General features: G+C 44.0%; 1 protein-coding gene across 1 annotated transcript in view; it reads left to right on the top strand.

Annotated features, from left to right (window-relative positions):
* The window catches only part of wdr91 (WD repeat domain 91), a 28143-nt gene extending 13885 nt beyond the window's left edge, over positions 1-14258 (top strand). The window contains exons 7-18 of the mRNA XM_084325259.1: positions 1931-2102; positions 3079-3285; positions 4020-4204; positions 4959-5013; positions 5363-5458; positions 5989-6083; positions 6766-6931; positions 7331-7439; positions 8704-8816; positions 9213-9320; positions 9989-10078; positions 10760-14258. Of these exons, the coding sequence (XP_084181385.1) occupies positions 1931-2102; positions 3079-3285; positions 4020-4204; positions 4959-5013; positions 5363-5458; positions 5989-6083; positions 6766-6931; positions 7331-7439; positions 8704-8816; positions 9213-9320; positions 9989-10078; positions 10760-10930 (1567 nt within the window). The 3' untranslated portion in view covers positions 10931-14258. The remainder of the gene's footprint in view (positions 1-1930; positions 2103-3078; positions 3286-4019; positions 4205-4958; positions 5014-5362; positions 5459-5988; positions 6084-6765; positions 6932-7330; positions 7440-8703; positions 8817-9212; positions 9321-9988; positions 10079-10759) is intronic.

Raw genomic sequence — 14258 nt, 5'->3', positions numbered from 1 at the left:
GCTGTGTAACAAAGAAACAGTACCACTTTTCCAAACCTGGTTGACAGAACTCATTAACACTTTCCGTGCCGGCCGTATTTTCCTTTTTACCCCCTTGAATGCCGCCACCCACTTCAATGATGGCGCTCTCATATTTGTGAACGCATAATATATGTCTTAAATTATGGCTATGTGTCTAATCTGGCCGTCGCTTATCAATGACTTGTTTGCAGTCAACATTGTCGAAACGGATTGTTTTTTTAATCAGGTAATTTCCGTTTTATAGCATTTTGAAAATCGCTAGTTTTTTGAAAGTTTCAGGAAAATATAAAGATTCCGTGATAAACAGCCTTTACTTATGCACGCTAGAGAAGCTAGCTGAAAAATCGGGGGCAAACGCTGATATCTCTGTGAAAACAGCTCTGATTATCCCAAGACTGGTAAAATAGATTCCTTACCTCAGATCAGATCAGATGTTCCCCAAAAAGATTATTCCAATTCCTGATCGCCATTCCAAATATCGATCGCGTTTATTGATCCAACGCTGCATACTGGAAATATGTATTCCACACTGTTCTGATGGGCCACAATGAGTCCGATGGGCTCGGATTACTTGCCTGAGAAGTAAAATGTGGATTCCGGATTTTTCTTTTCTCATCAATTTTCATTGAGTCCATTCTAAAAGGGTGCATTACCATCCGGGAGACGATAGGGGGCGGTATTTTCCCAATGGAGCTCAGAGAGTTTGCAGCACTGACGTGATACTAGATTGATGAAATATGAATTCAAATCGTTAATAAAGAAAAACCCGCTATATGGCGTTGTTGGCAATAAACGGTCGACATGAACAAACGACATATAGCGTCGTTGGCAATGAAAGTGTTAATATGCTACACATGGAGAGAATACGCTATGAGAACGCAGGGCAACCCAGCAAATTTAAAGACATTTGGCAACCTTTTCTTGACTATCTTATCTTAAAACTAACAAACGACTAGATACAATATATACTGTAGATATCTAAAACAATGTGAACTTATAGAGCACTGTTTTTATTTTAATTTTATTTTTTGCTATGAGTTTGTTGTGTGATGTTTCTTCCCTCGGCTCATTGCTCTATAGGCATCAACTAAAGGGACTCTTGATGACCTGATGGTATTTTGTACAAAGACTATAACTGGACTATGTGGACTGAATGTCTATTATAGATATATATTCTCAATATCTGATTTGATGTGTCTATGTCTAACACTGGTAAGAGACACGAAGGAGTGACTGGTTGTCTTGTTTTTTCTTTTCTTTTTTTGGGAGGGTATATATATTTTAATGATTTTCAACACTAATGTTGGATTATTATTTCTATAAGCTATTTCTTATGTTGATGTAGGCACATTTTTGGAGTTCGGAAAGAAAGGGCATTTTGCCATTGATTCCCATGTCAGACAGTGACGCTTCAAAGCATTCAGGTCAGCCCTACAGGACTCATTGTACTTTAGATGGAAATAAAGAATAAAAGCCTGAATTTGCACTGTGAACAAACTACAGTATATTTATAAACTATGTGTGAGTGTGTTACAGTTGTTCTAACAAGTCAAATGTATTTATATAGCCCTTAATCACAGTTACATGTCTCAGCTGTCTATTAAAGTCTATTCAATGGAACTATGAACTGTTAATAAAGGACTTTGTTGATGCACAAAACTCTTGTTCTATGCACAGCAATGTCTGTCTTATCAGTTGATAAAGGATCAAGCTCCATAATACACATTATTAATTATGTATTTGATTATTTATTTATTTATTAAATGGTTATAGTTAGCTAGTGCTACTGGATTCATTTGTTTTAGTTGATTGTAGTTATGTCATTATTTGTTTTATTTATTTATTTTATTGTTAATTTCATTAGTTATGTCAGTCATTAATTTCTTTTTGTCTTTCTCTCCCCTCCCAGAGACTTGGTATCAAGCCAGCGGACAAACAGCACTAACAACACACCCTCCAGAAACTTCTTCTCCACATTCCTGCCCCAGGGCAAACGGGCAACCGTCAGGACATCCCAAAGCGCGCTGGGGTCCTCGCCGAGCCAAGTCTCGCTGGGCAGGAAGGATCCACTGGCCAGTCAGGTGAGAGCAGGGGACGGACCTGCAGTTTCAAGAGGACGTTTTTATATCTATTTTAGGTGTATTTCACAAAGACTGTGTATTTGGAGCATGGCACTAAGATTGCCAGGGTTTGGGGTTTCATTCCCTGTGTAGATAGACGGGTAGTTGGAGCACGGCACTAACACTGCCAGGGTTTGAGGTTCCATTCCCTGTGTAGATAGATGGGTAGTTGAAGCAGGGCACTAACACGGCCAGGGGTAGGGCTTGGATTTCAGCTAGGGCCATCCATCAAATATGCACTTCTAGTACGGCAAGGTCACAGTGCTTTGGATAAAGGTGGTCACTAAATGGCATGTCATGCTACTCTTAGTAAACCTTCACCATCATCCCCTTTTTCAAAACTGAAAACAATTACTACAATTCTTTCAATTTAAACAGTTTAAATGAACAACAAAACGATAGCAACAGCTTACACATATGTGCATGCACACACACATGTATTTATCTATACTTGTTGTGGGGACCGTCCATTGTCTTTTTTGGCAGGGAAAGAAAATTATATTTCTGGGGCCCCAAACGGGGAAACACAGCTTGGGTAACTTTCGACAGCAGACACGATGGTGGTGTCCCGTTTTCCGCTCTGACACTGGGAACCCGCTCAAACAGCCAAACCGGGCGGTACCACGCCTGCAATTTGACATTATTACATTTCTGAGGAACCTTGTTGAAATTTGCACAGCTCAATCTCGGGTAACAGCAAAGTGTTTTTTTTGTTGCGAGGACGAGCCAAAAGGTCCTCACAACCCTAAATGCCCTCACAATAACATTGGGCTGTTGGGGGTTAGTTCTCACAAGTGTAGCCAATGCACGCGTACACACACACACACACACACACACACACACACACACACACACACACACACACACACACACACACACACACACACACACACACACACACATGTACAAACGCATAACCTTTGGTCTCTTCTCCCAGTCTGCGAAGCCAAAAGAAGCAGTCCCAGTTAAGGAGGTAAAGCCTGCATCCAGCCTGGTTGCAGCCAGTGAACCTCTGGTCTCCCAGCCCTACCCTTCCCAGCCCCAGCCTCAGCCTTCCCAGCCCCAGCCAGGCCACACCAGACACAGGAGGATCCAGGACCACGAGAAGGAGAGGAAAGAGCTCTTCTCCAAACCTCCATCTCAGGTCTGTTCTGTTCTGTTCTATTGTAACATTCAAGGGAGGGAGGAGCTCTTCTCCAAACCTCCATCTCAGGTTATGGAGTAGTTCTATCAGAGACTTCTAGATCTAGAGTGAGACGTAAAATTGTTTATACCAATAAAAGTAGAAGATGCTTATTTGATTGAGCAACAGATTTAGGCCACGTTTAGGGTCTTAGAAACATATTGACATTTCAAACTCTGAATGTAATTCGGTGGAACCTTTCTAAAAAGGGATTTGTAATATTTTGGGTGCATACTGACTTATTTCACCATTTCTGATTATTTACAAAAAACAAGGGTAAACTAGGTAAAACGATTTGGCTAGTTTTGACATCAAATTGAGAAGATATTTTATTTACAATATTGAAATTGACATTCCTGATATTTAAGCAGTTGATTGCTATTCAGCACAACTCAGTTTCACTAATGATGTGAATGACGTTCAGCGATGACATCGCCTCCCATTCCTTTTCCCACCGGTCTTCCCTCTTCCTATATCCAGCCTCTTTGGTTATATTCTATTCGATTTATATTCCAACATTCAAATAAGCCACCACCTCAGGTTACTGAGTAGTTACATCTAGCGCACATCTCCGTCACAACGTTTGCAGCTGTGAAACCCATCTGTGCGCTGCTCCCACTGCCAGTCCGCCACAGTTTCCCACTCTCATTGTGTCATCTCGTTTGTCTTCTGTCTGTGCGATGTGTCCTCTGCAGACCACAGGAAAAGCGGACGGCTCTGAGTCTGAGGCGCCTGCCGAGGCCCCCGGCGAGCCTGCGGACCCTCCCCCCGCACGCACCAGGACCGGAGGAGAGGGAGGAGGGCTGTCGGTGGAGCAGCCTTTCATCAAGCTGAGCCAGGAGGAGTACGGAGAACACCACTCCTCCATAATGCACTGCAGGTGAGGTCAGACTGCATGCTGTACTGTAGTGTTCAGTAAAGTAGAAAATACCCATGAAAGTAGCTATTTTATACAAAGAATCAAGAATCTGTACTAAAATCAGAAATCAAACCTCAGCCAATGTAACATAGAATGGCAGGGGAGAGCATTGTTACACCACACTATATCAACAACTTATTTTCAAACGATGTCCTCTCTCTCCATCTCCTCCCTTCATCCTCCCACCCTTCCAACTCATGCCCCTCCATATCTCCTCCCCCCTCTACTCCTCCACCCTCGCCCTCTCTCTCTTTCTCTCTCTCTCTCACTGCCCTCCATCTCCTCCTCTCTACTCCTCCACCCTCGCCCTCTCTCTCTTTCTCTCTCTCTCACTGCCCCTCCATCTCCTCCCCTCTATTCCTCCACCCTCACTGTCTCTCTCTCTCTCTCACTGCGCCTCCATCTCCTCCCCTCTCTACTCCTCCACCCTCTCTCTTTCTCTCTCTCTCTCTCACTGCGCCTCCATCTCCTCCCCTCTACTCCTCCACCCTCTCTCTTTCTCTCTCTCTCTCTCTCTCTCTCTCTCTCTCTCTCTCTCTCTCTCTCTCTCTCTCTCTCTCTCTCTCTCTCTCTCTCTCTCTCTCTCTCTCTCTCTCTCTCTCTCTCTCTCTCTCTCTCTCTCTCTCTCTCTCTCTCTCTCTCTCTCTCTCTCTCTCTCTCTCTCTCTCTCTCTCTCTCTCTCTCTCTCTCGCTCTGCCCCTCCACCCGTCCTCAGGGTGGACTGTTCCGGTCGCAGAGTTGCTAGTCTGGATGTGGACGGTGTCATTAAGGTATAGTTCATATTTTGTCTTTCTTGCCCCATTTTCACATTTGGAGTTGTGTGTTGTTTTGGTCCAGTGCATCTATATACTGTATATGCAGGCCTATGCTTGTGTAACATCACACGTCACCGGAGTCTCACAGGTTGGTTTTTCTAATCGCAGATCCATCCATGGTCAGTTTTCAATACCTGAAAAGAAGTCTCACTGTTCTTCTTCTGCTTCTCCTTCTTCTCTTGCTTCTTCTTCTTCTTTGTCTCCACCTTCTTCTCCGCCACCCTTTCCTCTTCTTCTCCACCCATCTCTTCTTCTTCTTCTTCTTCCTCTGCCTTCTCCCTCTTCTCCTCCTCCTCCTCATTAGGTGTGGTCGTTCAACCCCATCATGCAGACCAAGGCCACCATCATGTCCAAGTCCCCGTTACTCTCACTGGAGTGGGCCACCAAGCCTGACAGACTGGTAGGACTGGAGGGAGGGAGAGATGGAGAGAGAGAGTGATGGGGGGGGGGGGGGTAAGGGAAGAGTAAGCGAGATGGAGGCAGACTGTGGGCTCTGAGTGAGTGAGTGAGTGAGTGAGTGAGTGAGTGAGTGAGTGAGTGAGTGAGTGAGTGAGTGAGTGAGTGAGTGAGTGAGTGAGTGAGTGAGTGAGTGAGTGAGTGAGTGAGTGTTTGTACTTCATGTAATAAAAAAACAAGAAATTTAAATCCAAAGTCATTGATAGGTGTGTCTATCTGTACTAGTGTGCATGTGTGTGTATTGTAGGTTTCTGTACCATTGTGTGCTCTAATGACTCCATTGTGTGTGTGTGTGTGTGTGTGTGTGTGTGTGTGTGTGTGTGTGTGTGTGTGTGTGTGTGTGTGTGTGTGTGTGTGTGTGTGTGTGTGTGTGTGTGTGTGTGTGTGTGTGTGTGTGTGTGTGTGTGTGTGTGTGTGTGTGTGTGTGTGTGTGTGTGTGTGTGTGTGTGTGTGTGTGTGTGTGTGTGCTCTCAGCTGTTACTAGGCAGTGGTGTGGGCACAGTGCGCTTGTACGACACGGACGCCAAGAAGAATTTGTATGAAATGTCCATAGATGAGACCCACCCACGGTAAACTATTATATCCTCTCTGTGTGTCTGTCTTACTAGGGATGCTGGATTATGGCAATCGTTGTTTAATAATGTTCTTATTTTAATGTGTGTTCATTTCCACATGCAGATTTATTTTGTGTAACAATTGCAAACGTGTCTCTTCCATCACAGCAGTATTCACAAAACACTCGGTGTGAAGAACTGTTCATTTGACATGATTGTATGAGGGCGGAAATGTGCGGGAAAACCGACAGAGTAAAACGACGACTTGATTTGTATTTTCTTTATTTTTTAACACAGTTAAACAAAAGTTAAAACAATACATAAGTTATAGCATTGTGAAGGAGAAGTTAGAAGCCTAGAGGCTTATCGAGAACTTCCCCTGTTTTATCAAATCAAACATACAAAAATATACATATTATAAAATACCAGAATACATTCAAAAGATACGTGTTAATACAAACATACATACACACAGTACATACATGCATATACTGTATACTGCGTACATAATAATATATAACAACCCATCCACCTGCCTACAAACCTACCCACCCACATAACCAATTGCATACCTACATGTATGACCCATTTATCTATCTACTACTTGATGACCTAGTCAACAGGACTTGTAACTATTGGTCTACTATGACTTTCTTTAGCTGTGGACAATCTACCGTCTCTGTCTCCCTCTCTCTAGTATCCTGTCTCTGGCCTGCAGTCCCAGCGGCTCGTCCTTTGTCTGTTCGGCTGCCGCTCCCAGCGCGCGCTCGGGCAGTGTGACGACGACAGACGCTGCACCTCGCCTCCCCGCCCCTGTGTCCGGACAGCTCCTCCTGTGGGACACCAAGACGGTCAAGCAACAGGTCTGTCTGACAAACTGAAATCAACTATCTGTATAGAGACAACAGGTAACCACACCTGTCTGACAAACTGAAATTAACTATCTGTATAAACAACAGGGTAACCACACCTGTCTGACAAACTGAAATCAACTATCTGTATAACACCGTTATGGAGGTCATTAAAGAGTTTGATTGCTCACTGTACAAAACATTAGTAACAACTGACTAATGCAACCTGCAACCACCTTCTGTACAATCCATGTCTCATTTTCTAACCCTCCTCCCTTAGTGACTGAAATGGATTTGATAATAAATTGATTTAATAAACCAATAGAGGGACCATTGCTCTTACTTGGATTTACTTGGCCCGTATATTGAATGATTTATGAACCCCAGTTGTAATGTAACACCTCTCCACAGCTCCAGTTCTCCTTGGAGCCCGGCCCTGTGGCTGTCAACTGCACCGCCTTCAACCACAATGGCAACCTGTTGGTCACAGGAGCAGCCGACGGGGTCATCAGGCTGTTCGGTGAGTTACTCTGAACTGGGAAGTATAGATGACCACGTCACAGTATTGGGCTACGTCCACAGATATTTCGAATCTATATTTTCACCCCTCAAAATAATTCCTGTCTACACCAACGGTGTTTTTGAAAATCTCTCCGTTCACACAACAACGCAGAAACGCTCACATGAACTGACCTGATGGTAGGCTGCGGGGAGCTCTCCATGGTCCTGATTGACCTGATGGTAGGCTGCGGGGAGCTCTCCATGGTCCTGATTGACCTGATGGTAGGCTGCGGGGAGGGTAGGCTGCGGGGAGCTCTCCATGGTCCTGATTGACCTGATGGTAGGCTGCGGGGAGGGTAGGCTGCGGGGAGCTCTCCATGGTCCTGATTGACCTGATGGTAGGCTGCGGGGAGGGTAGGCTACGGGGAGCTCTCCATGGTCCTGATTGACCTGATGGTAGGCTGTGGGGATGGTAGGCTGCGGGAAGCTCTCCATGGTCCTGATTGACCTGATGGTAGGCTGTGGGGATGGTAGGCTGCGGGAAGCTCTCCATGGTCCTGATTGACCTGATGGTAGGCTGTGGGGATGGTAGGCTGCGAGGACGGTAGGCTGCGGGGATGGTAGGCTGTGGGGAGCTCTCCATGGTCCTGATTGACCTGATGGTAGGCTGCAGGGATGGTAGGCTGCGAGGACGGTAGGCTGCGGGGATGGTAGGCTGTGGGGAGCTCTCCATGGTCCTGATTGACCTGATGGTAGGCTGTGGGGATGGTAGGCTGCGGGAAGCTCTCCATGGTCCTGATTGACCTGATGGTAGGCTGTGGGGATGGTAGGCTGCGAGGACGGTAGGCTGCGGGGATGGTAGGCTGTGGGGAGCTCTCCATGGTCCTGATTGACCTGATGGTAGGCTGCAGGGATGGTAGGCTGCGGGGAGCTCTCCATGGTCCTGATTGACCTGATGGTAGGCTGCAGGGATGGTAGGCTGCAGGGATGGTAGGCTGTGGGGATGGTAGGCTGCGGGGAGCTCTCCATGGTGTATGTGTGGACTGTGACCTTAATCTTTGGTAAATGTTTACAGAAGAATGGCAGTGAATAGCTGGCCATGTATACAGTTGTGATGGCTGAGGGGGCGAGGCACACTGTGTCACAATGTCACATGTTCAAATCTGACTCGTCCTCCATCTCGCCTCTCTTTCCTGTCTCTGCAATAGTATACCATCGAATAAAAGCAGAAACGCTATGAGAACCAAGGTATTTTCCTCCCAGCTGACCTGTCTTTCCTCTAGACATGCAGCGCTATGAGAGTGCTATGAGCTGGCAGGCTCATGACGGAGAGGTTTACAGCGTGGAGTTCAGCTATGATGAGAACACCGTCTTCAGCATAGGGGAGGACGGCAAGGTATGGTCACTGTGTGTGTGTGTGCATGTGTGTAAATGTATATCTCTGTTTATCCAGAAGAGCTTCCATTGGTGTGGAGTTGGAACAGAGCAGTCTCTAGTTCTTATAGAAAAACATGAATTATTTGGTTTGGTTTAGTTTATTTGACAAAAAACTACTTTCATTCAGTGTCAAGGATAACATGATAAAGTCCAGGGCTTATTTCCATCATGGTCCTCGCCGTTACTGGGGCAATACAATACACAAACGGATACAGATATTTACATGAAAACATTGGACATAGTCACCTAAGGCAATACTGCCTGCATTTCAGATACATAAAAATACTACTAAAATGTTTTGCTACTACTGCTACTGTTTTTCTTTCATATGTGTGTGCGTCCGTGTGTGTCCCAGTTCATTCAGTGGAACATCCATCGCTGTGGGGTTAAACAGTCAGAACAGCCTTTACCCCAGGATGCAACGGGGCCATTCGTTCTCTCTGGATACAGTGGATACAAACAGGTGCCACTTTCACTTTTACTTTTATAAACATGCTGCCTTCCTCCTGCCATATGGATGGCAGCCTGTCACAGACAGACTTCAGTGGTGGGGCCGACGGGACTAACAATCATTCTCAATTATTATTATTTTTTTTTATAAACTTCTATTTTCAATTGTCAAATTTTACATTTAAGATCCACTTGCTGAATTGACTGAATTGAAAGTAAATTGACCCAAAAGCTGCTTGTTAATAGACATTAGGGCTTTTCGTTCATAATCCTAAGGATTAGGGATGTCCGATATTGGCATTAAAATGTGATATCGGAAAATATCGGTATCGGTTTTCAAAAAAAAAGATATATATATTTTTTTTTTTTACATTTCTATAACCTTTATTTACCCAGGCAAGCAAGTAAGAACAAATTCTAATTTTATTTATTGTCAAAAGTATGCATAATGTTGTGTTAATTCCACAACAAGAGATATGTAATGTTAATTACCTGAAATTATTCCGTTTTTGGGGGGGGAAACCCTGCATATATCGGTATCGGTTGATATCGGTATCGGAAATTAAGAGTTGGACAATATCGGTATCGGTAAAAAAGCCAATATCGAGCATCCCTACTAAGGATGTATAGTGTGAAAAGGGAGTATTAAACACTGACCTTTGAACCTCTTCCGTCCGACAGGTCCAGGTACCCAGAGGGCGTCTGTTTGCGTTCGACTCGGAGGGCCACCACGTCCTCACCTGTTCTAGTAGCGGAGGCCTTATACACAGGGTAAGCACAATAGAACACGAACACACATGCAGTACGCACATCCTGAATTATTCAAATAACAACTACTGCCATCATCATCATCACCATAGTTACAATTGCGTTTTATATGCCATATATGAAGACAAATGATTAGTGCTGAAAGGATAAGTATTTGAAAGGTGTAATACTTCTAATTGTCAACACAGTCTATGGAAAGCCCAAAACCTACAATTATTTTCTTCCACTTATAAGTCTGGTCCATCCAGCCAACAGCAGATTATAGCTCATCCAGTAGTCCTCTGTTGTTTTCCAAAAACTGTGTTAATACAAGTCACAGAGCCGCACTGCTCTGTATAATTCATCATTCTTTTGGATTATGAGCTATAATCTGGTGTTTGCTGGATGGGTCATACTTGTACTTGTAGAAGAAATGCGTTGTAGGTTTTGGTCTTTTCATAGGCTATGTTGACAATAAGAAAAATAGATTATACTTATCATTGAATGGGGGAAAAAGCCAGCTCAATTCCATGTGAAGAGAAGGACATTGTGACTTTTGTGATTGATTCCAAATAGATGCCACCGCCGAAGTGCCCTGACTTGCGTTTGGTGTGTATTTATTAATGGTCTGTCTGTCTTTCTGCCTGTGTGTGTGTGTCCACATCTGCACATCTTCATGTGTCCATCAAATCCTCTCTGTCCCAGCTGACCAATGGAGAGAGTGCTCTGGAGAGTGTGCTCTCGCTGGGCGGACACAAGGCGCCAGTGGTGACGGTCGATTGGTGCTCCGCCTTGGACTGCGGCACCTGCCTCACAGCCTCCATGGACGGCAAGATCAAACTGAGCACGCTCCTGGCGCAGAAGTCCACCTGTTAGCTCAATCTTAGTGATACAAGGTTTTGAGTCAGAATACGCCCTGGTTTCCAGTTGAAGGGGAATACACGGGGCAAGATGATGTCAGCGTGGTCGGTCGGCATTAGGGCTGCACCCTCTTAGTCAATTAATTGGTTGGTTTGGTCATAGTCGACCAAGGCTTTGTTAGCCAATAGAGGCCTCACACAGAATGTTTGTGTAGTTTCTTTTCTTCCAGCATGGCCGCCTGTAACATAGCAACCATTATTTTGTGCATGGCAAGGGAAGAGATAACTGTTGCCATGTGTTGATATATGACAAATATATCAACAAAAACATCATCATTTGGTGTCTTGTTATTGGATCTTGTAAACACGTCACAGTAATATTGTGACCAAATGAGATGAAGAGACGAGCCTAGTAATACTACGCCTATATGATATTAAAATGAACTTCAACAGCACATAATGTACATACTCTTCTACATACAGGCCTGAAAGACTAAGACCACATGATAAGGTGAATGGAGATCCTAAACCTGAGACATGGGTCTTAAAAAAGGATATATCACAGTCTGTTCAAATAATCACAATTTATTTTGTCAACCCTATGCGATGTGACCAGTTACAAGTTATGACTGGACCTTCTCACCCACAATATGTGTTACGGAAAGATGTATACCTGTGAAACCGATGGACGATGATATGTCTTATATGTTAATATCTCAGCAAAGAGCCTTTGAACAGAGATGTTGGCCAGATTGTGCTACAGTATGTACAGTATGTGTTGCTGCCACTTCAGAAGTGCCAACTGTGAATATGTAACATTGGCCAACATTCTGAAGATCAAGCTACCATGAAATCATGTGTTAGTTATGCAGCCATGAAGCAGGATTGCGGAGATTAACACGGATGCCACTGAGATCATGGGCCCCAATAGTGCCAGTAACTTAATAATTGAACCCTTGCATTGGAGAACCATATAAGTTAAGTCCGTTTTGAAATTTTTTGGACAACCCATGTATTTGCAGTTGTGAATTAATGAATGGATCTAAATCACTTGGAGTGTGAATGTGATACATCACAAGAAACTACTCAACCTTGACTGTCTTTAACTACGAGTGAACACAACACTCTAACTTACCATCTTTAGATAATAAAGTACTCAACCCCGACTGTCTTTAACTTAGGGTTGCACGATTTTGGGAAATAATCGAATTGCGATTTTTCTGACAGATATTGCGATTGCGATTAAATTTGCGATTATAATATTTTTTTTTTAAGCAGCCCCACAGAGGTTTATTGTAAAATGCGGCTTGCATCTGGCCTACGCGGTGGGTCTGTTCGGGACACCGAGCCTGAAAATGTTTATTTTTACCTGGGAATCGATACCGGTACCCAACGGTACCTTTTTTTTCTGTACTTTACTCTCCCTCTCTGAAGTCTAAACTTCACAACACACAATCTAAAACCCCTTACCTCCCTCTCCCAAACCGATCTTGTATCTCAATGGGACTTCCTGGTTAAATACTTTTTTTTTTTTTGCGATTTGCTAATTGCATCATTCCAAATCGCGATCTCGATTTAAAATCGATTAATCGTTCAGCCCTAGTGAACACAACACTAACTTACCATCTTTAGATAATAAAGTTTGAAAACCTTGTTCCTCTGAAGACTTAAAACAGACTTGTATGGTTCTTTGGCTGAGGTACTCGATTGTTAAATAATAGTTGTCTTCCTCTTGGATGCCATTTAAGGCTGGAAATGTTATGGAGGGCTGACTAGATGACAGCAGCCAACCTTTGATAACGTGGACATGTGAGCTTGATGAACAAGACATATAGCGTTTTAACAGCTCAATCCTCTACTAGTTTTGTCTATGTTTCTTCAAATTAAGAACTCACAAGTGATGTGGAACTGTGTATGTGTGCTACAAGCAATCCTCAGTTGTGAGTAGTGACTGCATGTAGGGTTGTAATGACCATAAACCATTAAAATGTCTCGTGTCTGTCTCACGACTGTCAGGCTTGTAGGTGCCCCAGATGCGGTTGATGCTAATGGTTCTAGGCCTTCACAGACGTGACAAAATTCAACATCTCGCAAATAATGTTTAATTACAAAACAAGACGTCCACCATCTTGAAAATATGGCGCCTACTCTAGGAAAAATTATTATTGCTTTGGGGGATATAAGACAAAAAGCCGTTTAAAGGCGGCTAAGTGGCGCAGTGGGCAAGGCACTCGCCACTAACGCAGGAGATGCTGGGTTCGAGCCCAGCTCTCGGCGTTTGCTACCGGCTTGGCTGGTCGTTCATAGTAACACAATTGGCAGTGTTAGGGGTGGGAAATCCGGTGGGTGGGGATTGGACGTTGTGGACAGCGACTCCTACAGGTCGGTTGGTGCGCCTGTACAGCAGAATCAGGAAGTATCGGGGGCAGTGTGAGCCTCCCACGCGTTACTCCTCGCCGCTGAGAGATCGTGCTGTTCAGGTGAAAAGATGCGACAGCTGCCTCCTCGTGTACCGGAGGGGACACGTGATGCAAGGCTTGGTCCTCACTGCAGCCGACTAGTGGGAGGCATAGTCTAGCAACGTTCGAGACAGGGGAGGTGGAGAATTGGCAAGGCGAAATTGGGATGGGAGAAAAATAGAAAAATAAGGAGAAAAAGTGGATAAAAAAAAATAAAAGCTGTTTAAAATCTCACAGCTATATTGTAGAATCCTACTACAGTTAATTCCCAGATACTGTAACCAAAGGTCAAATGTGAAAAATATGTTGGCTTTGCTGTTGGTGTAGGGAATAGGCTACATATCACCTATCTACATGGAACATTTAGTGACATAATTAAATCTACATGGAACATTTAGTGACATAATTAATGTGTCATGTTACCTGCACAACTGTGATAGTCAAAATGATCTCCATTGGAGTGAAATGTTCTTGCGTATAGGACCAATATTCTAGGCCAGTGGCTCAAGCTAGTGTTCAAACGCAAGAGCCCAAACTACTAGCCTTTCTTGTAAAGGTTCCTAAATGTCATGGCTGTTTTCCTTAAACTACCTCTCTAGGGTGACACTTAACTTACTTTGTTTGTCTCCAGGCAGGGCTGAAAAAGTTTAAGAACCCCTGTTCGACTTGGTGCATTTTAAAACTGCCTACATGTCTGTGGATAATTGAAATCCCCTAAATGCACCTGACTATAAGTGTGATGTCTGTCTTTTGCTTCTAGCTCTTGTGTTTGATAGCTTAGTCTTGAACTGTTTTTGCTTAGACAACTACAACAAAACAGGTTGAACAGAACTTGGCCAAACAATCTTTGTCATATTATGTCTTTGGAATTCAGCCACCAGTGAT

Source organism: Notolepis coatsorum (genome assembly GCF_963971535.1).
Source record: "Notolepis coatsorum genome assembly, chromosome: 11".
In the NCBI taxonomy this organism is placed as follows: Eukaryota; Metazoa; Chordata; class Actinopteri; order Aulopiformes; family Paralepididae; genus Notolepis; species Notolepis coatsorum.
This window is presented reverse-complemented; position numbering and strand designations above follow the sequence as displayed.